The 25467-nt window shown below is 53.4% G+C and overlaps 1 protein-coding gene across 1 annotated transcript in view; it reads right to left on the reverse strand.

The window, feature by feature from the left end:
- Positions 1-25467, reverse strand: part of KSR1 (kinase suppressor of ras 1) — a 146241-nt gene that overhangs the window by 35435 nt on the left and 85339 nt on the right. Inside the window, 3 exon segments of the mRNA XM_046677675.1 lie at positions 1195-1199; positions 3254-3713; positions 7739-7874. Coding sequence (XP_046533631.1) covers positions 1195-1199; positions 3254-3713; positions 7739-7874 — 601 coding nt within the window.

Raw genomic sequence — 25467 nt, forward strand, 5'->3', positions numbered from 1 at the left:
ACGCAACCTATGATTGATTTGTAATGTCTGCCACAGGCATGGGCTAGGAGGGAGGTGAGACGGGACACGTGCCAGGCATCAGCTGTCCCTGATCTAGATGAAATACTGGCTGAAAGGCCTCATCCTGCCTTCCCAGCAAGCTGGGGAAGCAGCCTCACTGCCACGGTCCCTGCTTTACTACAGCAACCAGGAGGACAGGGCCAGGCTGGCCTACGGATGCAGATGCTGGATTCTCCTCTCGGCTCTGGAAGGGCCCTGGGAGTTTCTGCCCGTGCCCTGGGGAGAGGAAGTGCAGCCTCACTCCTTCCTCACCCTACGCCTCCCGGTGGCCCTGTAGCCAGCTTCATTCACTGCCTGCTATCCCCCTCCTCATCTCTGAGACCCTGCTGACAGCCCCATCACTCTGCTTGGCCAGCTCAGGATAGTTAAAAAAAAAAAAGAAAAACTATTTTGCTCAGGCAAAACCCAGACACCTCTGCGTGTCCACTGAGGCAGAGCACAGAGGCACGGCTGTTTCCCTCTGCTTTGACTCAGGAGAGAGAAGCCCCACAGCACAGCCATGTGCAAGAAGCTGCCCCCAACACGGAGGTGGAGAGGTGGACAAGGGGGTCGGTGGCTGCCTGGGCTTTCTCCTCTCCTCCCAAGGGGGCATCCACACCCTCCAGTCTCTCAGGGCCTCGTCCAAGCTGAGCCACATTCCTGCCTCCAGGAATGTCCCTCTCCTGGATAGGCGTCCCGAGACGTCAGCTGGGTCCTGCAGATGGTGAAGGCCCACCTACACCAGACACATGGCGCCTCCCCACCAGGAGCCCAGCAGGTGAACACTCCCTGCCACAGAGGTCACCTGTGCAGACGGCAAAGTGCAGACAAGGCCCATCACAGGGGCTGCCCACGGACTGCAGCAAGGTCAAAGGACTCTGCTTCACAAAAAGCAGCTGCAGCTGGGCTGAGGCACCTTGTCATCCTAAGGCCACTTCGCCATCCTAAAGCCACCTCATCATCCTAAGGCCACCTTGTCATCCTACGGCCACCCGTCCTAGAGCTGTCTCCTGAGGTGCTGCCCAGCGCCTCTGCTTCTGGACTAGGGGGAAGCAGAGTGAACCAAGAGAGGGTTAAAGAAATCCTCCCCCGATGGGGACAGCAACACAAACATGACTCCCGGGTGGCAGAGGGGACGAAACGAATCAGTCTTACCAAACCTGGAGGAGACAAAAAAGAGAGAAGGGGATTATGTCACCACGTGGGCTCGGCGTGTTCCCCAGAACATCACCCCTTGGGAGGGCAAGCAAGATGCTCAGGCTGGCTGAGTGACTGTGGGGACATTTCCTCAATGGGGAGTGGCCTCCCTGGGCCCCCTAGCTACAGCTGTGCTGTGCATTTTACTATATCAGCTTATCTAAGCCTCACCAGCCACCCTGCATGGTAATGAGAGTTCACACCATCTCACAGCTGAGGACACAGAGGCTCAGTCCCCAAGGTCATGTGCCTGTAAAGGGGGGAGCCCTGCCTGGAGCCCCGAGAGGAGGGGTGTGTCTGCCAGAGAGGAAGTGGCTCGGGCTGGGGGGCAGGGAAAACAGTGGTGAGAGCAGGAGGGTAGCCCCCAGGCAGGACCAGGCAGGGAGAACGCCCCCCCAGGGGGGCCACTGCACCAGGGACCAAGAGAGCTGGGGAAGACCCGGCCAACTCAGCCTGCCCCCAGGGCTCACCAAGGGCAGCGAGGGGGCTGACTGCCCACGTCAGTGCTAGTTCCGGTGCCTCTGTGGGGACCTGACTCAGAATCCCAGGGTCCGAGGCCCAGCTCAGCAGCTGTGGGGTCTGGGCAAGTATGTCATTTGCCTGAGGCTCGTTCTCTGCCCAGAGCCAGGAATGGGACCAGAGCCCTCCTAACGCTCTTTGCAGGAGAAAAGGAGAGAGACACTAGATTTTGCCTGCTGAGCTGCCCTCTGACTGACCCATGTCCATGAGTCCATGTGGTAGTTACCACTGTGTTCTCTGGGAGACCAGGATCCCGAGGGGGTGGAAGCCTATAGTTCCTTCTGGGCGATCCAGGCCCCAGCAGGACAGCCTGATCGGGAGTGACAGGGTAGGTCACGGCATGGATTTCTGTCCTTGGGTGACATACTCAAAACCACCAGAGAGGTCCAGGGTTCATCCCATAAGGGAACCACAATAGTCTGCACTGGGACAAGGGGAACAAGCCCACCCAAGACCAGAAAAGGGGGGCCATGTCAGGAGAGAGCCAGGGGCCCCAACCCTCAGATGTACAAGAAGGTAAGAGGTACCCGAAGAAAACTCCCTCCTTCCCCTCGGCCCTGCCCACAGGGGTACACTGACAAGGGCAATCTCTGTAACGCAAAAATGACAATGACCTAAATGTCCATCAGGAGGGGAGGAGTTAGTTAAACTATACAATGCAGTGATATGAGAAAGTTAAAAAAAAAAGATGAGGTAGTCTGAATAATTATAGATATATACAAAAGTGATAACCCAGTTGGCTCCTGAAAAGGGATCTTGGTGATGAGGAAAAATGGCAGGGGTAACTCTGCACCACACCCCCCCACAAAGACGAACCACAAGTGCATCTGGACCATTTGACTGTTATTACCTATTTAAAATATATAGACAAAAAAAATTTTAAAAATTAAGAGGTAGTTCAAGATGCACTGACATGAATTTCTCAGAGATATCAAGGTAAGTGAAAAAAACAGGTTATAGACTAGAGTACATGGTATTTGAGAATCTTGAGAGGTTTCAGCCAGATACTCCAGTTCTCCCCTCTGGGCACGTGGAGAATTACATTTCTTGGTTCCTTTGTTTGGGAAGGGCCATGAACTTTCAGGAAAGAGCATTTAATTGCTAGTGTGTTAACATCTAAAATTCTTTACTTCCTCCGCCATAGTGGAATGTTCCAGACAACGTTCCAGACAGCGGGTGTTGCATCAGCCTAGGAGCTGGAATGAGGCTGACCCAGGATGCACAGGGAGCAGGAGCCAGAAATGAATCTCTGTTGTTTTAAGACCCAGAGATCTGGGGGTTATTTGTTACTGCGGCATAACCCTGACTGATACATGGTATCATTTTGTGTGTGTGTGTGTGTGTGTGTGTGTGTGTGTGTGTACACAGAAAAATCTAGTAGGATTCAGCCCAAACTGTTAAGGTAGTCTGGGGAGCGGACTGAGAGACGGTGGGGGGCACCTCAGTCAAAACTGTCAGTAGACAGCAAACTCAGCCCCTGCCTGGCAGGAACACTCACCTCATCGGGGAGACCTCGTCAATGCGGTTCCCCAGCTGAGACTCATGGGACTTGCTCCGGGTGAGTGTGGGGAAGCTGGGCAGCAGCTGGAAGACCTTCCGGCTGGGTGGGGGCGGCGTCCTCGGCGGCTTCAGCTTGGTGTGCCGGCGAAGCTGGGGCGTGGTCGGGGGGGTGATGAAGCTATGCAGGGCACGGGGAGTCAGCCGGCCGCTGGTGTGCAGGGGGATACAGGTGTCCGAAAGGCCCTCGCTAGGGCCAGGGGTTGGGGAGTCCGAGGTGGGCAGAGCTGAAACGGAGACGGAGCGCGGGCCCTGGGCACTGGTGCCCATTCTGCCCAGCTGGGCACTTCCCGGGGGCCAGGGCAGGCTGGCTGGCGAGAGGGTGTCCGCGGAAGGCCCTGAGCCACTTTCCCGCCGGGCATCTGATGAACTCCAGCCCGAGTCCTCTTTGTGTTCCCCTCCTGTGAGCCAAGAAGTCGGGTCACAGATGGTTGTGGCTAGAAGGATTTACAGGTGAGGTGACCAGGGCCCAGAGAAGTTAAACATCTTGTCCAAAGTTGCACATCTCCTTAGTGGAAGGCTTCAACTATCAGCCTTTACCTGGTTTATAAAGGCCCCTCGTGTATATACATTATCTAGCTGCCCGTGACGGCACCAGGGCAGATACTGCTGCCCCCGACTTACTAAGGGGGGAAAATTGAGGCCCAGAGAGGGAATGGCTTGTGCAGAGCTCCTGCTGGCAGGCCTGTGGCGAGTGAGCCAGAAAACCCACCCCCAAAGCATGTGACCTCAGAGAGGGAAGTGGTGACTGATCTTTAAGGTTAGGAAAGGGAAGCCCGGGTGTGTATAGGGTTCATTCCCAGAAAACTCAAACATCAGGAAAAGGGGCTGCACCGACCTTCCCACAGCAAATTGCCCTGGGAATTTGCTAGAAAAGAGATCCAGCTAGAAAGGGATCAACAGCCACTTCCTTCTGAGAGGAGCCTGTGAGTGACTTTCAGCGGCCCCCATGGTGACTGTCTGCCTGAGGCCCCGAGACTGCTTGAGTTCTGTGGGGTTCCAACTGAATAGCATGGTCTGTCCATGCATTCAAGCATACGCCGGATGCCCGGTGTCAAGACATAAAAAAAAGACACATCCACTGCTCCTGGTGGGTTCAAAGAGGGCAAAAGACACTCAACACACATGCTGCGCGCTGACACGCAGACGCACAGGGACTCAAGGAGGACGAAGGAGAAGGGTTGTGAATAGCCTGGGGGGCAGCGCTTCCCAGAGGAGGGGGCACCTGGGCTGAGCTAGCTAGGGAAGGAGTGGAGGAGATGTATGCGGCAGAGGGAACAGCACATGCAAAGTGAGGGAGCACAGGGCACCTTCCGGTAACTACAAAGAGCTCCGAGTGCCTTGAGAGGTCAGGGCAAGCCAGGGAGAGGCAAGAGATGAAGCCGGAGGCTCAGCCTATCCGGGGCCAGCTCAGAAGGGGCCTTGAATGTCTTACTAAGGACTTCAGGTTTGACCTTATAGGAGATGGGGAGACACTGAGCAGGTAGGGAGAGGGAGAAAGGGCCCCACCTACAGAGACCCTGTCGTGGGGAAGAAGACACCTGCCTCCTAACATGTATCGATGACGGGAAGCACAGGAAGGGAGATCTTGACTCAAGACAAAACGCCCTTCCACCCTGGAACCCTTCTACTTTGTACGTTGTACCCTGTCTCCCTCAACCCTCCCAGCACGGCGAGGTTGCTGAAATTCAGAGGGGCCACGTACACCGCCAAGGTCAGACAGTTAAGTAAGTGGTGGGATGGGAGCTGAGCCCGCGATCTCAACCACAGCACTGGGCCTCCTCCCACAAGGCTGTCAATTCTGAATAACTTACAACAACACAGCCTTGGGAGGAAGGAGCTCTCTGTCATCAGAGGTGGTCAAGCCTAGCCCACACAGCCAGTTTCTTGGTACATTCCATCCCCTCCTCAAATGCCCTTCCTCCTCCTTCACTGCATGGTGACTTTCTACTCATAAATCAACTTGGCAGCATGGGTCAGCCGGTGTGTTCCTCACTCTTGCTCCTTTAGAACTGCAGCCAAGACTCACAGTTTAACTCATATACTGGCCTATAGGAGGCACTAGACACATTCTTGTTGAAAGGATGAAAACATGACTTCCACGGATCTATGAGCAAGTCTGCCACCAATTTGCCACAAGCTCCAAATTTTTCAAATTGCCCATTGAATCACCACTGCTTTGAGCCCAGCTCAGGGACGGCAGATGAGTCTTGCAATGTCAACACCGGTCAAGTGGCAGTGGCTGCTTGAGAATGACTCTGGAGTCACTCAGTAGGAAGAGCTTGGGGGTTGATTAGCAATGCCTGCTATGGATGAAGGACAGGAAGTATCTGCAGGCTTATCTTCCCCTGTTCACCAGCCACTGGCACAGAGAACCATTCTTCATCACCTTTCTCAAGACCAGAGACCACAAGGGAAATGATGTCAACATTTTCCATTACCCCACAGGCCTAATATTGAAAAGAGCCCCTAATATGTGCCAGGCTCTGGTCTAAGCTCTTGACCTTAACTCATTTAATCCTTGCAACGACCCTATGAGTTATTACCTTCATTTTACAAATAAGGAAACTGAGGCACAGCAAGGTTAATAAGTAACTGGCCAAAGTCCCATGGGTTCTAAGTGGCCAAGCAGAGTGCTGGGCCCAGGCAGTCTGGTTCCACAGTCCACCTTTATCACAATTAGATTGCTCTCCTCAAGCCCTGTCAGGTGCAGCGAAGACTGGGACCACATGACTTGAGAGACGGCGATCGCTGGTGCCCACCTGGTCCCCGGCAGGTGCTCTTGAAGTGTGGCCATCCCTGGGCAGACCCATCTGTCTGCCGGCATCCTCAGCTAGGGTGTAGTAAGACCCTCTTGGGGTTGGAGGGGCACTACATGCTGAGAGCAAATGAGAGAGAAAGACTGGAAAAGACCTTCTCCCCAGGGTCCTCCCCCGGGGCATAGTGGAAAAAGCACCCTCTGAGGATGGAACCTGAGTTCAAGCCCAGCTCTGCTGCGTGCCAGGTGTAGCACGTCAGACAACGCACCCGACGCCTCTGATGCTCAGATGCCTTAGCTACAAAAGGAGCTCAGCCCCACCTCTTAGAACGATGTAGCCATGTGTGTATCAGGTGCCTGGCACACAATAGGTGCTTAATAAATTAGTGATCTCATAATCTCTGCGTCCAGGACAGGCAGACAGCAGCCTTCCTAATACAAGCAGGTCCCCACCACTCTACATCTGGCTCCTCCACAATTCTCTATAATCCAGGCATAAAGAGGGAGGGCTGACAAGTTACCCCAGGATCCCAGCTTGGGTGGTAAGTACTTTTAAACTTCTGCAACGTGGGAACAACCTGACCACCATGAACGACAGAGGCTTGAATGCCGGCTCTGCCACTGACCGCTGTGTGTCTTTGGCTAATCCCCTTCCCCTCTCTGGGCTCAGTCTCCTCCTGCATAAGACGTGGGGACAGGAATGCTAGCCACGTCTCTGTCACGTTTACTCCCTCGCACCTGCCAGAGGCCTGGCATGTCGAGGTTTTCTGAACTGAGTGATGCTTTCTATACTGGGCTCTATATGCAGAGGAGAACTTGGTATAATGGGGCCAGGCAAGAAATTAAGCCCAATCATCTCTGGGGGAAAAAATCAAGCAGAATATAAACCTCAGTGCCTGCCCTCAGCCTCAGGCAGCAGAGATAAGACAGGTGGCTCAGACAATTAAAAAATGGAGCTAATTCCCATTCATTAGGCTCATTTTAAAGCCTTATGTGTGGCAGTGGGAGCATTAAGTCAGAGCATTTGAGGCTGTTTCCAAGGTAAGATTTAGAAAGCCTGCAAGTAATTCCTGAGGAACTCACCATAGTGCCAGGGTTCCACACTTTGCCTGGGGCGGCCATGTACATGCTCCTGGCTGAGACTTCCCTACTCTCGCTTGGCTTAGGCTAGGCTCACATCAACGTGTGCCTTCTGAGCACACAGCCCAGCCAGCCGATGGGGGTGGGGGGAAAGCATGAGAGGGCTGGGGCTGAGCTGGAGTGGGAAGGGGGTCTGGAATGCAGAAAGCTGCTGGAGGGTTCCCACAGCCCCATAGAGGGGGAATCATGCAGGGCCCGCCCAGCAGACCAGCCTGGGGTTTCTAACAATGGCTGAAGCTTCCCTGAGATTGATGGATCGGATGGCCAGATCAGTGGGGATCCGAGCCCTCTGTCTCAGGGAGAGCTGCTGTCCTGGGTCAGGCCCATCACATGCTTTCTGAACGGCCACCAGCTGGCCCAGGAACCCCGGCCCACATGTGCCCCACCCTCCCATCCAACTCAGCAAAGGTCCTGGCCCCAGAGGAACCAGGCCCGGCCTGGGAAGAGAAGGCTGGTGGTGGTGGGGAGCTGGGGGAGGCAGAGAGAGCCATGGGGCTTGCAGTGGAGCTGGGGGCAGGCCCGACTTACCCTTGCGCAGGCAGGCGAGGCCGTACTGCAGGCGGCCGCAGTCCTTGGCGCTGGCCCCGCAGCGCCGCAGCGCCTCCTTCACCTTGGCCTCATTCATGTCCAGCAGGGCGTCCAGCGTGAGCTCGCCGAGGATCTCCTAGGGAGGCACAGCACAGGCAGAGCCGGGTGAGCAGGCAGGCCTGGTGCCCTCGTCATCCTCCTCCTGCCCGGCCCGGCCGCCCTCCCTGCTGAGTGGCAGGGGCCAGCTGCTGGCGGCCAGCCTCCGAGCAGAAGCCACCACTTGTCTGAGAACACAGAGCCTGGCCCTCGTCCCCACCCCCAGCACTCCCAGAGACAGCAGCTGAAGTGAAGATGCCAAAGCTTCGAGGTTGGGGGCGGGGAAGGAAGAAAAAAACCACGAAAATTTTGATGAGGGCATGCTGCCCCTCTGGTTTCTTTTTATTCCTCTGCACAGAAAAATGATGAATCATGACAACTTTTTAGAATGACAAGTACTTCAGATAAAGATGGCCCTTTACAATTTTGCTGTATCTGAATCAGATTAGATTTCAAATAAAATAGGCTTAATAAGAGAAGGATTGAAAAGAATGAACCCTGCCCAGTGCTCTCTAGGCACTTACTCCCTTGCCTTACTTAATGCTCAGTCAAAACCTTCCCAGGTTTCAAGAAGTGAGTGACACAAAGCATGAAAATTTGGTTTCCATGTGGCCTCTGAAGACAGAGTGGCCACAAGAGCAGGAACGCGGGTGGCCTCTAGAAGAGAGGGTGGCCCCGGCTGACCAGCAAGGAGAAGGGAACCTCAGACCTACAGCCACCAGGAACTGAATGCATTTGGACGTGGCTTCTCCCCCCAACTTCCACGTACAAGGCCTGCCCGGCTGACCCCTGGACTTCAGCCTGGTGAGGCCCTAGGCAGGGAAGCTGGCCGCACCCGCGTGGCCTCCTCCATCCAGCCGTCCTCCTGCAGCACCGTGAGCTCATAAATGGGGGAGGTTTTAAGCCGCTAAGTTTGCGGGAATTTGTTAGCAGCAACAGAAAACTAAGACAAAGAGCGAATATTTGAACCAAGGCCTGACCAACTTTGAAGCTTGTGTTCTTTCCTCTCATCAAGGAGAGGCTTCACCCTCCAGCTCTGATTATGTATGTACTTTGAGCCACCTGCGATACCAAGCCTGGAGCAGACACAGAACAATGGGACACGGCCCTGGCCTCAGGTGGCTTGTGGGATGACTGACATGAAAACAAGTCATTGCAATGCAGTAAGATACGGCCAAGCAGAGAGAAAGCTCAAAGGGCTACCAGACCAGCAGGGAGATGGGGGTCTTTTGTCTTTTTCCTTGGCCCCTTTCTGTATATCCCAGATTTTCTGTATCAGGGAAGGCCAGACAACCCACATCCAATGATTCATATAAAGCTCGCAGTCCTTGAGAATCTAAGCTGATCTTTATTGATTTCGGGAAGCTGTGTCTATTTTAAAAGCGTAATATTGTCAGTCAATCTGTGCTGCTGTAAATCTTAGCCTCGAGTGTCAAAACTGAACCTGATGAAGACACTGGCTGTGAGTCACGAGGATGATGCTTCTGGGGCTTTGGGGTGCCTGAGTGCGGGAACACAGCAGAGGCCTGTGTGTGGCCCCTGGTGCCAGGCCGTGGACCTCCCTTCCGCATCTTTGTGTCTGGTCTGAATGTTCTTCAATCTCCAAGGTTGTGGACAAGAATCTCATGACTGTTTAGAATGATTCACACCAAAAATTAGAAATAAACAGACACGTAAAAATACAAGAAGCTCATCATCCGTTGGATAAACCCTTGGTTGCCAGAAATCCCTCCAGATGATAAAACTGGGGCGTCACAGGAAACAGCAGATGAGAACAGCACAGAGGGGAGGCTGATTAGATAGTGGTCTTGGGGCAGGATCTGTTGTTCAATCAACGCGTCTTCCTTCGTTGCCCTCAGCAACACTCTTCATCGAAATGCAATTTTGACATCTTTCCCCCTTATTTTACTATGAAAAGCAATGTGGCAATATTGTCAGGGCAAGAACAAATGGAAGTGACATTGACCTTTACACAACTGCACGAAACCATCCTCCACCTTTCCCCGGTATCCTCAGTGCCTGCACTCTCTCCACACACACACACACACACACACACACACGTGCATTTTCCCAACGCTGATGACTCAGCAGTTCTGCGGAAGAGCACACTCCTGTATCTGCTCGAGTTGGGAGGGGGGATGTCAACCACAACCAGGACAAGCCTAGAAACCCAATCCCCAATCTAACCCTCATGCAAATAGGGATTTTGTTTTTCCTTCCTTATATTCCTCTCCTCCCCACCCACACCAAGTTTCAGTTTCTCAAACACCATAACTACAATTATTATTACAAACCATTGGCCAGAACAATATACCCAGCGTCTTGTATACTATCTCCACTCAAAGCAATTCAGCAAGGAGATGCTGGAAGCCCACTTTCCTGAGGCTCAGAGACGTCACACAGGGCAACTTCGTAAGGGGCCAGGTCAGAACTGAAACCCAGGAGTGCCAGACCCCAAAGTTCCTCCAGTCATTCTCCGCAGTCGCCTGTTAACCTGGCAAAGCCTTGGGACGCAGCAGCTACCTTAAAGGAATTAATTTCTTCCTACTTTCTGAAAGAAAGAAAACCACTGTAAAATGAAAATTCTTTGTTCTTCAGCAAGTGAAGTAATCCTTTAAAAAAGAGAGAGTACATTCAAATCTATTCCTTTAAAAAGATGCATGAAAAAAGTATTCCCTTCTACCTTCAAATTAGCAGTGACTCTCACTGCCCTGAGGCTTCAGAGACGAGTCCACTCCATGGGAATACGGCAGCAGGGGCTCCTCTCCTCGTCTCCTTTTCCCCCTCTTTATGCTCCAATTCAAACCAGGGGTTAGCAAGGCAAAATCAGGGGGCAGAAGGGGTATGGGGACAAAAGAGCCAATCCAGGGTCCCACTGAAACTGGAGCTGCCCCAGCCTCTCCCAGGACAAGCATCGCTCCCTGAGGAGGGAACTACGCACACACATGCATGAAATGAGAGTGCTCAGCACACCATTGTCGCCATTATTTCTGACTGTTTCTTCTCTAATCCCTCCTCCCAGCAGGGCTGGAGCACTGAACTGGAGGGAGGGACCACCCCATTCTACCTAAGAGCTGCAGTCAGTGAAGCTCTCCACCAGACAGCAGGTTAGCTGGCAGAGTAATGTTCTCAAACGCACGGCCTCAGGGCCAGGCTCCCTCAGGGAGGAAATGAGCCCAGTGGGGATGTGGCCCCCTTGATCTACATTTTGATGGAGACACAAGGACTAGAAACACTTCTCTTGCCTCTTTACTGGACATCAAGCAATCCAACAGCAGCAAGGGCGATGCTAATCGGAAACCCGCCCTCTGCCTTCACTCAGCACTGGGCTGTGAGGGGAGGCTGTGGGAGAGGCGCCAGATCTTCTTCTTAGAAAGATATCTGAGTTTTTATTTTTAAAATGGCTGATTGTTACATGGCGGCAGCTAACGCAAATCTGTGCAGATCAAACATTCACATCCACGGGTTACACGGCGTCCCCAGGCCCCGGCACAGAGCCCCGGTATGAGGAATCTGATGTCTTCCGAAGGACTGTCTGATCTGTGGCGTCTTCTACAGCTTTATTCCTGTAGGTAAACGGGGAGGGACAGTGGCCCGGCAGCAGGCAACCTAGGAACATGTCACTGGGCGGCCAGGCCTCCTCAGAGAGGCGCCTACCCTGGCTCTGGGACCCCACCACGGTAATGAAGTGCCCAGCCTTCCAACTACTACAAGTGACTTTGGACCCAAAGTTAATTCAATCAAGAGGGGACCGTGCAGGAGGCTGGCATGCTGGAACCAGTATATGAAGAAAACGCATCCCCCAGCCCTCACCTGGGCCTCCAGCTGGACAACAGGTAGGCTGGGTTAGTGGCTGTGCCACCCCTGGAGTGGCCCTGGTACCTCCTCCTATCGTGACTCAAGCAACGCCCCTAAGCAACTCAGCACCCCCAAACCTCACACGGGGATGTGATTCACCCACCCACAGCGAGAGGCACAGCCAAGTCTGAGTTAGGAAATTACTTCAGACCAGAGTAATTTATGTACAACTTTTCTGGTTAATCTCTAAACTGAAAGCAAATTAGGGAATCACCTGCTGAAGGTGACCTCACAGGCCAGCAGATGACCTGGTAGGTGAAGCCGCTCAGAAACTCTCTCGGGTCTGAGAGGCCCCAAGGGCCCAGGAGGGCCTCCCACCTGCCTGGAGGCACATGGAAGATGCCAGGCCATCTCAGAGCCAAAGGCTCACACCCTGGAGTTCTGGAGAAGGGATGAAGGCCAAGAGTCCACACTGCTTTGAGAATTACTGCCCGCCCCACCCCAGCTTCTGTCTAAAGAAGATATGAACTAGAACCAAGAAGGGAAGACAGGACTGCCCAGCCCACAGTGGGAGATGCCAAGTCCTGGCTCCAACAAGTCTCGGGTTGACACGTGAGCATGGAAGTCGGGCAGCGAGAACACGGGACAGAGCAAGAGCTGCAGGGAACACGGGCTCCCTGACACTGCCCCTTCCCTCAGGCCACGATTTATGTTCTCCAGTAGGTGACATTAAGTTATTCTTTCTGCTAAAGATTAGAGAGCAGGGTCCGTTGAGCACGGAGGCCGCTCTTGGTCTGTGATCCTTAAGCTGCTGGTTCTGTTCTCTATAGCAGAAGGCAGGGATGGGCTGGGCCAAACACCTCAGCCCCGGCCCCTCAGCAGCTGACAGCGGCTGGTGTCACAGGCCAGGCTGGGTATCAAATGGTATCCTGGGACTTACCAGCAGCCATGGGGCTGCCTGGGGTCTATACTTAGAAACCTGTGCGGGCTGACACTGAGAGCCGTCCACACTCGCCGTGGTCAGTCACGTGGACTGTGGCAATGCCAGGGGCTTCAACGCTGGGTGTGGGTCACATACAAGAATCCGTGGCAGCTCAAGGCAGAATTCAGACAAAGGCCAGGGATGAAGGAAGACCAAGAAGCAAACCCGTGTTTTGTGTTTCTGCCTAGCTTTCTAGTCCTCGAGCATGGGATGGGCCAGTAAAGTGAGTCATGGCCGCAGTCAGTGCTGCTTGCACTCAAGGTCCATTTGTAGAACCTGGTTTCTGGGGTGTGGGCAGAGGCATCCCCCAGCTTTCCTGGCTGGAGGTTCATTAAAGGGCCAGGAACCTTCACCACAGAGGCTCCCTCGGGAACTGGTCACACCAGAGAGGCCAGAGGTAGATTCCCAGAACCCTGTGGGTGGTGAGGTAGGACCCTGGACACGCCTCAAAGGCCAGGGCTGAGGCGGGGGTCGGGGGAAGGACGGACAGAACTGGGGAGCGAGAGGGACAAGCAAGGGGGTGTCCATGTCAGTCTGGGCTGGGAGCCCGCATGCCTCCAGTGGGCAAGGGGGCACCTGACAATGTCCCTTGCGGCCTTCTCCCCACCTACAGGGGCCGACACCTGGATAATAACAGTTGGATGTTCTGAGAGCACAGGAGGGGCTGAGGCAGTGAGGGTCTGGGTCTCCTGGGTTTCCGTGGAGATCAGCGGACAGCTTGGGGATGCTGGCTTTGTCTGTGGACCAGCTCCAGGCTGAGCCTCTTCATTCTCCCAGCCCTGGGAAACGAGAACAAGCCCCTCCTGGGAGAAGTCAGCTGCTTCTCGGAGGGCTTCTCTCCCCCACCTCCCAGCCGGCCAGCCCAGCGAAGGAAGGGTCAGATTTGGTCCTTGGAACCACCTTGATCTTGGGCCAGTCCCTACCCCTCTATGGGCTTTGGTTTCATCATTTATAAAATGCGTGGGTCTGGCTAGACCAGATCAGTGGCTCTTAACCCTGGCGGCACCCTGGAATTACCCAGGGGGCTTTAAAAAAGGATCCTGCTGCCCGGGCCCCACCTTGGACCAATTGAATCAATTTCTGGGGTAGGGCACGCCATGAGGGCAGATAGGCTGTGGGGCAGAGTAGCCCAGGGCAGAAGGGGCCTGAGAATGCCCAGTTCAGAGGGCAGAGCCACGCCCTGGGGCTTGACCTCCTGCCTGTCCTCTCATGAGACCTGCACTCCTTCAACTCAACCCCAGCCTAGCCCCAGCTTCCAGATGTCCCCTCCTGTACACCGGCGCCTCCCTCCCTCCTACAAAGCAGGGTGGGCCTCACAGAGTGAGGGCCAGGCTGGAATCTTCAGGGAGTGGCTGTCTCTGGCCAATGCATTGGTATGTCTGGGCTTGAAAGCATCAGAAAGATGGGGCGGGGACATTGGAGGTGGAGGGATACAGGTCCAAGGGGAGGAGACGAGGAGGGGGTCAAGAAAAGGCAGTGATGAGCATTTATCACACAACCTCCTGAGTGCTAGCTCTCTGTTAGATGAACAAGAGGTCAGCACATGCAATCCTCATAACATCCTGAGATGGGTGACAAGGCTCAGAGAGGGTAGGTAACTTGCTCAAGGCCACACAGCCCGACTGGTGAGGCTGAGGCATGGCCATCTCAACCTATCCCCAGCCAGCCAGCCGGCCCTGCCTGAGCCGATGCCCACTTCTTCGCTCTCTAAAGTGAGCTCTTTTTCCCAGGACAGAGTCTACCTGGCGTGACAGGTCACATCTGCTCTGCTGGCTCCACCCAGTGCCCTACCCCAGTGCCCAGCTGGGTGAGCTCGGCTGTGGGGTCAAAAGCAGGAGGCCTCCCAGGGCGTCTTCTCTCCACATTCTCTTTCAGTCCCCTCGGCCAGCCTGCCCGGCTCCCCCTCAGTTCCCCTCCTGCCCTCTGGAGGAATGGGCGCTTTCCATCTCCACTGGGACGAGATCTCCAGCTTCTGGCAGCATCTGCTGTCACCACAGCCACCACCATGACCCCAGCGGGCTGGCCCGGCCCTTCTGGAAGCCTGTCCTGTGGCTGCCCCCCATGCCCCACTCTTCATCCTATAACCCTGAGGTGTCTGTGCAGGAATTGGCAAACTTCTTCTGGATAGGCCAAAGAGTGAATATTTCCAGCTCTGCAGGCCATGTGTTCTCTGACACAACCACTCACCTCTGCCATCGTAGCACTGAAACAGCCACAGATGATATGTAAACAAATAGGTGTGGGCTGTGTTCCAAAAAAACTTCAAGTATGGGCACAAACTCGAATTTCATATAATTTTCACGAGTCATGAAATATTTTCTTTCTTTTCCATACCAGTTAAAAATGCGAAATCCGTTCTTAGTTCGCAAGGCTATATAAAAAACAGTGGTGGGCTGAATTTGGCCCATGAACCATAGTTTGGCCTGATCTAGTGGATCATTCAGCCACTCAACAAACACACATCAACTATGTTGGGCTCCATCTCCTGGTGGCCCTGGGCCTCACTACTTCTTCCTTCCTGCCTCTACCTGTGCTGACCTGTCTTTTCCCCATCCCACCCCCAGCACACAATCAGCAGAAGGGGGACACAGAGGAGAGGCTTCCAGGCAGGCCCCCGTCTGCCACCTAGGAAGCCTGCATTTTGTTGCCTGTGTGTCATCAACACACATTTCCACAATGCTTCTCCTGGATGGTGTCTGAAACAACAGCCAGGCAAGTCCAGCAGCAGAGAAACACACACACACACACCCCAGCTTCGGGGGCTGCGTGCTTCCCCCCAACATGTGCTACTCCCAGAAAGGACCCAGGAGCTGGGTGGGCTTCTCCAGGGGAGTGCTCGCTACACCCAGGATGTCTGCTGACTGTGGGAAAAAACCCACTACTGTCCACTAGGCTCCCCTGTAAAACCCCAGACAGAAATGGAATACTCTAAAACAGACAACGTTCAAAAGGAAGACTGGGGGCAGGGTGGGTCGGGGGAGGGTCTGCCAGCAGCCTAAGAGCTATCCTTCGGGGGACATTTAGCTTCTGGGGAACCAGTAAGTGGGCCAGCCCCTCCCTGCACAAGAAGGCCAGTGTGGAGGGGCCAGAGCCTCCCAGACCTGCAGGCGCTCCCTGGCGTCCCTTTTTGACGCAGCAGGTGAGAGGAGGACAGGCAGGGTGGCAGTGGGGACCAAGCCAGGCTGGCAGCTGGGCGAGGAGGCAGGGCTGCAGAGGGAGGGTGAGCATGTGACGTCTCTGAGACGGAGGGGGACTGGGAGTAACTGCCCCAGGCCAACAGCTCGAAACTGGGACTGGCCCTGGCAAACTGGGATGCCTGCTTATCCTACGCAGAGGGTGCAAGGAACAGTGGCTGGTTTGCAGTGTCTCTCCCCCTGGGGAACCCCAGCTCTCCTGAGGGTAAAGGGGCCCCCAGAAATAACCGGGGCTCTCGGGCAGGGCCACATCCACAGCCGTCTGTACTGCTTGCTGGTCCCTACCTTCTCCCCATTTCAATTCTCCCCTGTTCAGACACACCACTAAAGAGAGGGTTCCCAGACAAGTCTGCACCATCTCCTACTTCTGCCTCCTCCACGTCCGCAGGGTGACAGCTGAGTTCAGCCAGGCAGGTCCCCTGCACCCCAGAGCGCCAGACTGCCATCTGGGCCTCAGGGCACAGCAACCTCACTCAGGGCCCTGGCACACGCCCGGCCCCAAGTTTGGAGTCTGGAGGGCCCCCCGGCAGGGCCAGGAGACAAATCACAGACCCCTCCAGCAGAGGGGCAGGTCCTAGAACTCAGCATGCGGTCTGTCCTTTGGGGTTGTCTGTCTCTCCAGGCAGGGGATGAACCGGGCTGCAGCAAGTGAGCTCAGAGCTGGAGACCTGAGAACCAGGCTGCTCTGTCTGAGCATAGGCGCCCCATTGTTTCCGAGCTGCCCCACGGGTGTCCAGCCAGGAGACCGAGATCTCTCGGGAGATCCTGGAGGTACGCAGCCACTCTCTGTAGTTTTCCAGAAACCCTGTAAACAACTCTTGCCCCACAAACAGCAGCAATGGAGCCCAAGTGAGCCCACGACTCAAGCCAAGGAGGCCATGGCCAGAGTCACTAGGGTCTGAGGGCACGAAAGGGGCCAATGGATATTCATGGGGCCAAGATCAAAGGCAGAGTTTGAAGAGACCTTAGAGATGATCTAGTCCAACACTCATTTTACAGAGGAGGAAAACTGAGGCCCAGAGAGGGAAGGGGACCTGCCTGGGTTACCCAGAACAACACCACCAGGACCAGGTCCTGCCAGTGACCAACACGTGGACACACCACCCCCTGGGAGAGCGCACTGTTTCCATGGCGGGCACTCCTCACCCAGATGTAAAGGTCCATTCCCGCCAGGTTTTCTGAGCTGCTCTAAGAGGTGAGCTGAGGACAGGCTCCCCCGAGGTCTGCCCTGAGAATCATCACAGAAGGTACAGGCCTGAGCCCTATCAAGCCGTGTGCTCGCCTCATGCGCCCAGAGCCCTCTGGCACCCAGAAGCAATGGGGTTCTGAGCTCACGGCCTCACCCGAAGCCTGGAGGTCCCTGATGTCTCGGTGGCTCAAAAGATGGCAGGTGGGCTGAAATCCTCAACTCCATGTTCATGCCCACCCCTAGCCATGCCCACATTGGTGACAGTGCACACTTTTCTTCTTTTCGAAAAGAAGAACCAAATCCCACATCACCAGCTACACCCAAACGCCCAGGTTCTGAGATGAGGCCTGAGATCCACCCAGGGCTGTGGCACACTGGTTCTTACTCAGCCCCTTCATATGCTTCCTCTTTTCACAACCAGTCTAATCATAAAAATAACAACTCCTGGGCCTACTGCCACTCATGAAGTGGTCTGGGCCCAACTGCCTGGTAGCTAAGGAAAGTGAGGTTCAGAGATTAAGTTACTCACTTAAGAAAGCAAGCGAGTGACGGAGCCTCCGGTGGACCCTGGTCCGGGGAACTCCCAAGCTAGCGCTCCCGGCCCCTAGACAGTCTGGCCTCCCTGGCCTAGGTGACCAGAAGCCCTGAGAGGCAGCTGGGTCTGCCCATGTAACTCCAGGTTCTTAAGCTCCCTGCAGAAGGAGCAGGCTCAAAACAAGTGTGTGTCCTGTTCAAACCAAAAGCACAAACGGGCCAGAAAAAGTTCCCTAGAAGGATAGGAAAGATCTATTTCTGGAATATTCTGACAGTTCCCCAGCCACTTCACCATGGCAAGAAAGACAGGTAATGAAATAATGAAATGAAAGTCACATGCGACCCCAACATGCAGATTTCTCCAGACCAAAGCAGGGCCTCAGAGCCCAGCCAAGGGTACCTATTCTGGGGGGCTCACGGAAAGGCCACCTGATCTGAGACCCTGGCGCCTACCTCGCAGCCCTCCAGCAGGGGCTGGTTGAGGTCCCGCGCTTCTTTCAGCACCACGGGCGGTGGGGTCCCCGCACCCCGTTTTGCAACCTTGGCCTTCACCCATCTCCACAGGCGATGCATGATGAGGGGCCGGAGCCCGGGGTCCCTGGCAGCCCCGGCCCCTGGTGCGGCGTCCCAGGGAAGGACGAGGCAGGGAGAGGAGTTTCTGTTTTCATGACTATAGTGAACAGTCACTGCAGCCAAAAATAGTTTGTGCCTGGGAGCTGGGCAGTCAGCACATACCTCCCGGAGCAGGTGCTGGGTGTGAGACGCAGGCTTCAGCCGGCCCCGCTGCGGGGGGCTGGGGACCCAGGCGCCCAGGATACGCAGGATAACAGGCCACGGACGGAGAGGGTTTCCCAGCCTCACTGCCCACCTCCAAAAAGTTTGAGCTGAGTCAACAAGGAGCACGTTCATCTCCTGCCTTCCAGTGAATCATCTGGGGAACCCCCACCCCCACGTGAACTCCAACCATCCCCAGTGCCCCTGCAGCCCTCACAGATTTGGGGCTGGGTGACTTAAACACTCACAGGAAGAGCTGTACAAACTACCAGCTATCAAAACTCAGAGAACTGTATACTAAAAACGGTGAACCTTACCATACGCAAATGAAAAAAACTGTAAACAGTTAAGTGGCTGGCCCTCAGGGGCTAGAGGGGTGGTGGGGGCATTTTATTTTCTTTTTTGAGCTTCTCCATAATTTCGAATTTTCCTACAATGACCATTTGCAATTAGATTTAGAAAATGTTACTTTAAAATAAAATTTTAAAAAGGAAAGATGCTCAGGCATCACGGAGGGAATGTACAACATGGTCCTATGTATAAGAATTCAGTGTGTGTGTGTGTGTGTGTGTGTGTGTTTCGTGACCCCAGCTTTGAAGCCAGACTTCCTGGATATGAACCCTGGCTCCATCACTTACCATCTAGGTGACCTCGGGTAAGTGACACTGTCACTTAGTTTCTCTACCTTTATTGTGTACTAGGGATAAAAGCATTGCCTCCTGCTATAAACTAAGCATTTGTGTCTCTCCAAAATTCATATGTTGAACCCCCAATGTGATGGTATCAGGAGGTGGGGCCTTTGGGAGGTGATTAGGTCATGAGGGTGAACCCACATGATGGGATTAGTGCCCTTGTAAAAAAGACCCCAGGGGCCGGCCCAGTGGTGCAGCAGTTAAGTCCACACATTCCGCTTCTCAGCAGCCCAGGGTTGGCCAGTTCGGGTCCTGGGTGCCGACATGGCACCGCTTGGCAAAAGCCATGCTATGGTAGGCGTCCCATGTATAAAGTAGAGGAAGATGGGCACGGATGTTAGCTCAGGGCCAGTCTTCCTCAACAAAAAGAGGAGGATTGGCAGTAGTTAGCTCAGGGCTAACCTTCCTCAAAAAAATAAAAAAAGACCCCAGAGGGCTGCCTGGCCCCTTCCACCTGGTCAGGACAGAGCAAACACATAGCTATCCATGGACCTGGAAGTGGGTCCTCACCAGACACAGAATCTGCTTGCACCTTGATCTTGGACTTCTCAGCCTCCAGAACTGTGAGAAATATATTTCTTCTTTTTTGGGGGAAGATTAGCCCTGAGCTAACATCCACTGCCAATCCTCCTCTTTTTTTTTTGCTGAGGAAGACCAGTCCTGAGCTAACATCTGTGCCCATTTTCCTCCACTTTTTTATGTGTGGGATGCCTGCCACAGCATGGATGGGGCTAGGTCCACACCTGGGATCCAAACCCGTGAACCCTGGGGCACCAATGTGGAGTGTGTGAACTTAACTGCTACATCACAGGGCTGGCCCCTAAATTTCTGTTATTTATAAGCCACGCAGTCTAAGGCATTTTGTTATAGCAGTCTGAATGGACTAAGATAGCTCCTCACAAGGTTATTGGGAAGACTGAATGAGACACTCCTTGTAAAGCTCACAGCTCAGTCCCAGGCACACTGGGAACACTTACTAAAGAATTATAGCATGATTCATGAATAAACTGCATAAAAAAGAAGAAGAAAGAAAGAAATCAAAAAAGAACGCTGACTGGAAGGAAATGCACCAAAATGCTTACAGCATTTCCTGAGTAATAAGACTATGGGGTAAACTATCAGTACACGGTAGTATTATTATTTAATTTCTATACTTTTCACATTTTGAAAATGAACATACATGTAAATTACTGGATATGAAGAAAAAAAAACTAAAAAGCCAAGAATCAATGATTATCTCTGTATAGGATTACAGATGACTTCTTTTCTTTTCTTTTCTATGTTTTCTAAGGTAAATATTTATTTCTTTTGTAGTGAAGACAACAAGAAATGTTATTAAAAACAAAAACTGGGGGATAGGCTCACCTATTATATTCTAGAAACATCATCTCTGCAGACCCCCCAGGGTCTCGACCTTTGACATACCATCTGAGCCTGAGGGAGTTTGCCTTCCAGACACAAGAGTTCTGCTCACTGATGGGAAATGGGGCACAATGGTCACCCCTGAGACGCCTCGGGGGAGCCAGGTGACCCATCCCCAGCGAGAGCCCATGAAGAGGGTGGCGGTGGGGTGCCAGAGTAGCTGCAGAGCAACTGTCCCTGACATCTGAGGGAGTGAGAGGGTTTGCACAGTCCTCCTCTGTCATCAGGACTGTCTCTCCTCCAGGAACCCATTTCCCAAACGACCCTTCAGGTCCCCCACAGTGGCTGCCAAACGGCTGAGTCCATGACCCAGTTTGGACCAATTGGAGTTCTCCATCTTCTTAGCCCTGTGATTGGTTCTGACATGAGCACATGACCAAAGCCAAGCCAATCAGAGCCTTCCCTGGCCTCTTTCAACTACAGTTCTAGGGGAGCAGCTCTCCATGGGCAAGCAATGCTACTCTGCTGGAAGAAGTGAGGCTTAGCTGCTGGAGCCCTTCATGCTTGCCACATGGAGCAGACCTGTCTGGGAAGTGCGCCCTAACAGCATCTTCGGAGGCCCTGCATCCAGACCTCCCTGGACTTTATTACCTAAGCTGATAAAAGCCTCTGTTTTGTTTGAGCCAATTGGTAATGGAACTTGCTACAGAAAAGTCCTAAGTAGTAGTAGGAGAACATAGTAGCTTTTACTTAGTAAGTGCTTATTACGTGTGCTGGTACCATGTCATCCCTCCATCTGTTTATCTGTTTATCCATCCATCCATCCATCCATCCATCCATCCAATCAACAGACAGCTACTGAATACCAGCTGTGTGCCAGGCACCTTACTGAGTACTGGGGAATACAACAGCCAACAAAAAATATAATCTCTTTCCTTAGGGAGCTTATGTCTAATAAGAAATATAGAATAAAAAACAAATTCAAAAGTAACTAAAATATGTAATTGAAATATGTGAATAAGTGTGAAAAAAGGAAAGAGTATGCTGAGATAAAGTGGTGGGTATGGGGGCATCTAATTTTAGACAGGGTGGCCTCTCTGAAGAGCTGACTCCTAAGCTCCTGTCAGAGGATGAGAAGGCGCTAGCCGTGGGGTACAGAAATTTCCAGGCAGAGGAAACAGAACATACAAAGGCCCTGGGCTATGACAGGAAACAATCTGACGTGTTCTAACACAAGAGGAAGAGTGAGGAGGGGCAGGAGACAATGTGGAAAGAGGCAAATGCTGAATACTTTAAGATCTTGAAGGTATTTTATGCTGAGTGCAACAAGACACCAAGGAAGGTCTGTACTCAGAAAAGTGAGATGATCGGATTTACATTTTAAGAAAACACCCTTAGTTCATGAAGAATGAGATGAAAGAGAGGGCAAGAGCAGACACAGAGAGTGATGTATGTGATACTGCACGAGTCCGTGCAGTAGCTATGATGAGGGAGGCAGCAGTGGTGAAAAAGAGACATAGGGGGATTTGGGATATAAATCTGGAAATAGAGCTAGTGGGATTTTTCTATTCAATTGAATGTGGAGGTTGAGGAAGCCGAAGGAATCAGAAATGACTCCTTGGTTTCTAGCTAGAGAACTAACAGATGAGTATTCAGGCTCAGAGAGGTAAGGGACTTGAGCAAGGTCACACCACTGGCAAGTGGCAAAGTCAAGATTTTGTCTGCCTCTCAACACCAGGTTCTGGGCTATCTACTTCCAATCTTGCTGCCTGTCCCAAAAGCATATAGATGGGAGCAGAGGCCACTGAAATTTATATGCTGATTTTTTTTAAAAAGAAGGGTGATGAGATGAGGGGCTCTGGCTTTATAATAATGAAAACAGTATGGTGTTGACACAAGAATTTCCCAATGATATCTGGCTGGTCAGATCTGTTCTAGAGCAATCATGCCTTTGAGGCAGTCCCCAGAGAAGAAGACCGAACACAAACTGACAGCCCAGGAGCTCGGAGGCCCCAGAAGAAGCTCAGGCACACACCACACAACCTTGCTCAAACCCAGTTGGTTGCCAACAGAAACCAGAGGCAGCTGAGCAGCCCCAGGCCTCAGCAGGCCCTCAGCAGCCCCCAGAGACCTTCCCCAGAGATCCCTGCAATACAACCTCCGTGCCCAGATGGGAGAGCTCCTGAGATACCTTGGCCCAAGAGACCAAAGCTCTTTGGATCATCTTACTTGAGTTCAGTCACTCCACAAGAGCACCCACTCTATGCCAGGCACCGGGGATAGAGCTGTGAATTAAACAGCCAGGTTCCTGCCCGCGTGACGCAGCCGGTCTAGTCAGTTCTCACCGGACTCGGCAGACCAGAGACCCAGCTGAGGAGGTGGGCTCACCGCTCAAAAATGCCCACCAGTGCAGGGCTAAGCTGAGCAGCCATGCTCCTGATTTCTCAGATTTCTAGAAACCAGGAGCATTCCAATACTGGAAGCTTAAAAGAGGGCACTTTGGCCCAAGATCAGAAAAATAAATCACTTCATCAATTGGAGACAGTGATTATCTGAGTTCCATAAGGACAGGGACTCATGTTCAGGGCCTAGAGGAGGACCTGGCACACAACAGGAGGTAAAGACACACTTACTGAGTGAGCGCCTGACTGGACGAATAGGATAAAACACTGCAGGCCCTCAGCTCAGGGTCTTGCCACATCTCATCCTTTCCTCCCTTGGGGTCCGTCAGTCTGCTTTGCATTCTGTAAATCCCACTACCCTATAAGCCCCCCAGGGCAGACTGTATTTTGTTCATCAGTTAATCCCCTGTGATAATTAATCTGTGTAGGTGATCAATGGATATAGAAGGAATGGATGCAAAGGAAAGAAGGAAGGACAGGAGTGAGGAAAGGAGGAAGGACAAAGGAAGGGAGGAAGAGAAAGAAGAGAGAGAGAGATTGAGAGAAAGATTAATTCAATTACACATACAATTAATTCAATTGCACAACCACATACTGAAGCCCCAAGCTGGGCTATTCTGGGTAAGATGCCAGATGACAAAACCAGGTCCGGAAAGGAAGCCTGGCTTTAGTTACGCGGACCTGACTTTGGATCCTGGCTCGGCTATCAGCTCCCTGTGTGACACTGACATGGCACTCAACCTCTCTGAGCCTCAGTTTGCTCAGCTACGAAACGGGGATCATAGAGCCTCCCCTCCCCCTACCCCAGGTGCAAGAATTAAACAGGATGATCTATATCAAATGTTGCCTTGCAGTTCCCCCTTCCATCTATATCCCAACTTCAGCTCTTCTCCTGACTGGTTGAGCCACACAGGCACGCCAGTCCACTGCCCAGGCCTCCATCTCCCCATCCTAAGTGGGGAGAGCTTGTGGCCCAGCTGCACTGGGCTGGTACTGAGATCCAGCACCCGAGATCTCAATGCCTCCGGACCAAGGCAGCCCTGGGCCGCTGGTCAGCGGATCCGCCACACGGCCCGCCTGGTGAGGGGGTGTGCTGGAGGCCGAGGAGAATCCCGCAGGCCAACGAGCAAGGCCGTCAGAACGGCAGGGACTCTGGCTCCAAAGGGAGAGAGTGGGGACAAGGGGAAGAGAGACGGGGAGGAGGCCAGGACCGAGGGCAGACGGATTCGAGCTGATTAAAAGCTGTCCCCAGGAGCCAAACAGCAGTTCCCTTTTGTGCATTCATCTCACACAGCCTCCCGCTTGACACAGCCCACATTCCGGGGCCCACACGGAGCTGCGGCCACTCCCAGGAGATGGGAAACCAAGATGGTGGCAAGAGGGCTGGTAGCATTCTCCCCCCCATGCCCAAGAGAAGGGCTGATTTCCAACGCGGGAATGCAAGGACGGAGGAACGGGAAAGAGAAATCGCCCAGCAGGGCTACGACAATGACAACAAAACCCTTACCGGACCTGCCTGCATCTTCAGTTCTAACAACGCCAACAGTGAGCGCTTTTCTCAGGGGACCCTGTGGCTTTGACCCTGGAGTCCCAGCTTCTGCAGCACCCACCTCACCCGGCTAGAACCGATCCCAGCCAGCGCCTGCCACTTCCTTGAACAACTTCCAACAGGGAAATTGCTGAAGAAAAAAAAAAGTGGCCCCACGCCAGCAGGCTCTGAAATCATTTCCCCAGCTGCAGCCACAACATCAAGCTGTGATTTTGAGTTCCTAACCTGTGGAAGGGTGGGAAGGGGGCCGAGAAACAGTCACAGTGTGTGACTCTAGACGTCCGGGGAGGGGGAGGGGCCCTCCTACCTCTACACTCACTCTCCTGCTCAGGCCCGAGTCCCTAAGCCTCCCATCCCTGCAGGCCCCACCTCCACGCAGACCCCCTCATTCCCGCAGCAGCCAGCAGCCTTGTCTCACCTTCAGCCACCCCAGGAGGAATGTCGCCTTCTCATCAGCAGTTTTATTTTCCTTCAAACAATTCTAGTGTTGTCCCTCTGTGTGTCTCTCTCTCTCATACCCACACTCCAATGATCTCCCGGATAAAACCCCAACCCCTACACGCCACACATGGAGATTTCCATGCACCGACCCTGCTTCCTCACCAGTCTCCTCCCAGACCAGGCCCTTTTCAAACACTTCCTGTGAGGATGGCACCAGCTCTCAGACTGCAGGGGTTTTTGCAGATACTGTTCCCTCTGTCTGGCATGCTCTGCCCCTTCCCACCAGGCCAGCTCCCGCCTCTCAGAGAAGCCCTCCCTGGTGTGGGTGCCTCCCTGGCCTCCCAGGGTGAGTTTGCCAGTCTGCTCCCCCAGACCCCAGGCCAGCCTCCACCAGGGTTCTTGGTGCCAGCTCTCAACACATGCGTTTCACCACAGCCTGTGAGCTCCTGGGGCCGGGAGCGTGTCTTGGGCATCCCAGCTTTCAGCATGGGGCACCACCAGGGCAGGCTCCAGGCTGGCACTGCCCGATACAGCAACAGTCATGTGTCTGTTTAAATTAAAATTGACTACCACAAAATAATATTTCAGTTTCCCAGTCGCACTCCGCATATTTCAAGTCTCCACGGCCGCATGTGGCCGGTGGCTACCACGTTGGACAGGACAGAACATTTCTATCACCACAGAAAGTTCTATTAGATGGCGTCACTTGAGACGAA

This window comes from Equus quagga, chromosome 11, assembly GCF_021613505.1.
Source record: "Equus quagga isolate Etosha38 chromosome 11, UCLA_HA_Equagga_1.0, whole genome shotgun sequence".
Lineage (NCBI taxonomy): Eukaryota > Metazoa > Chordata > Mammalia > Perissodactyla > Equidae > Equus > Equus quagga.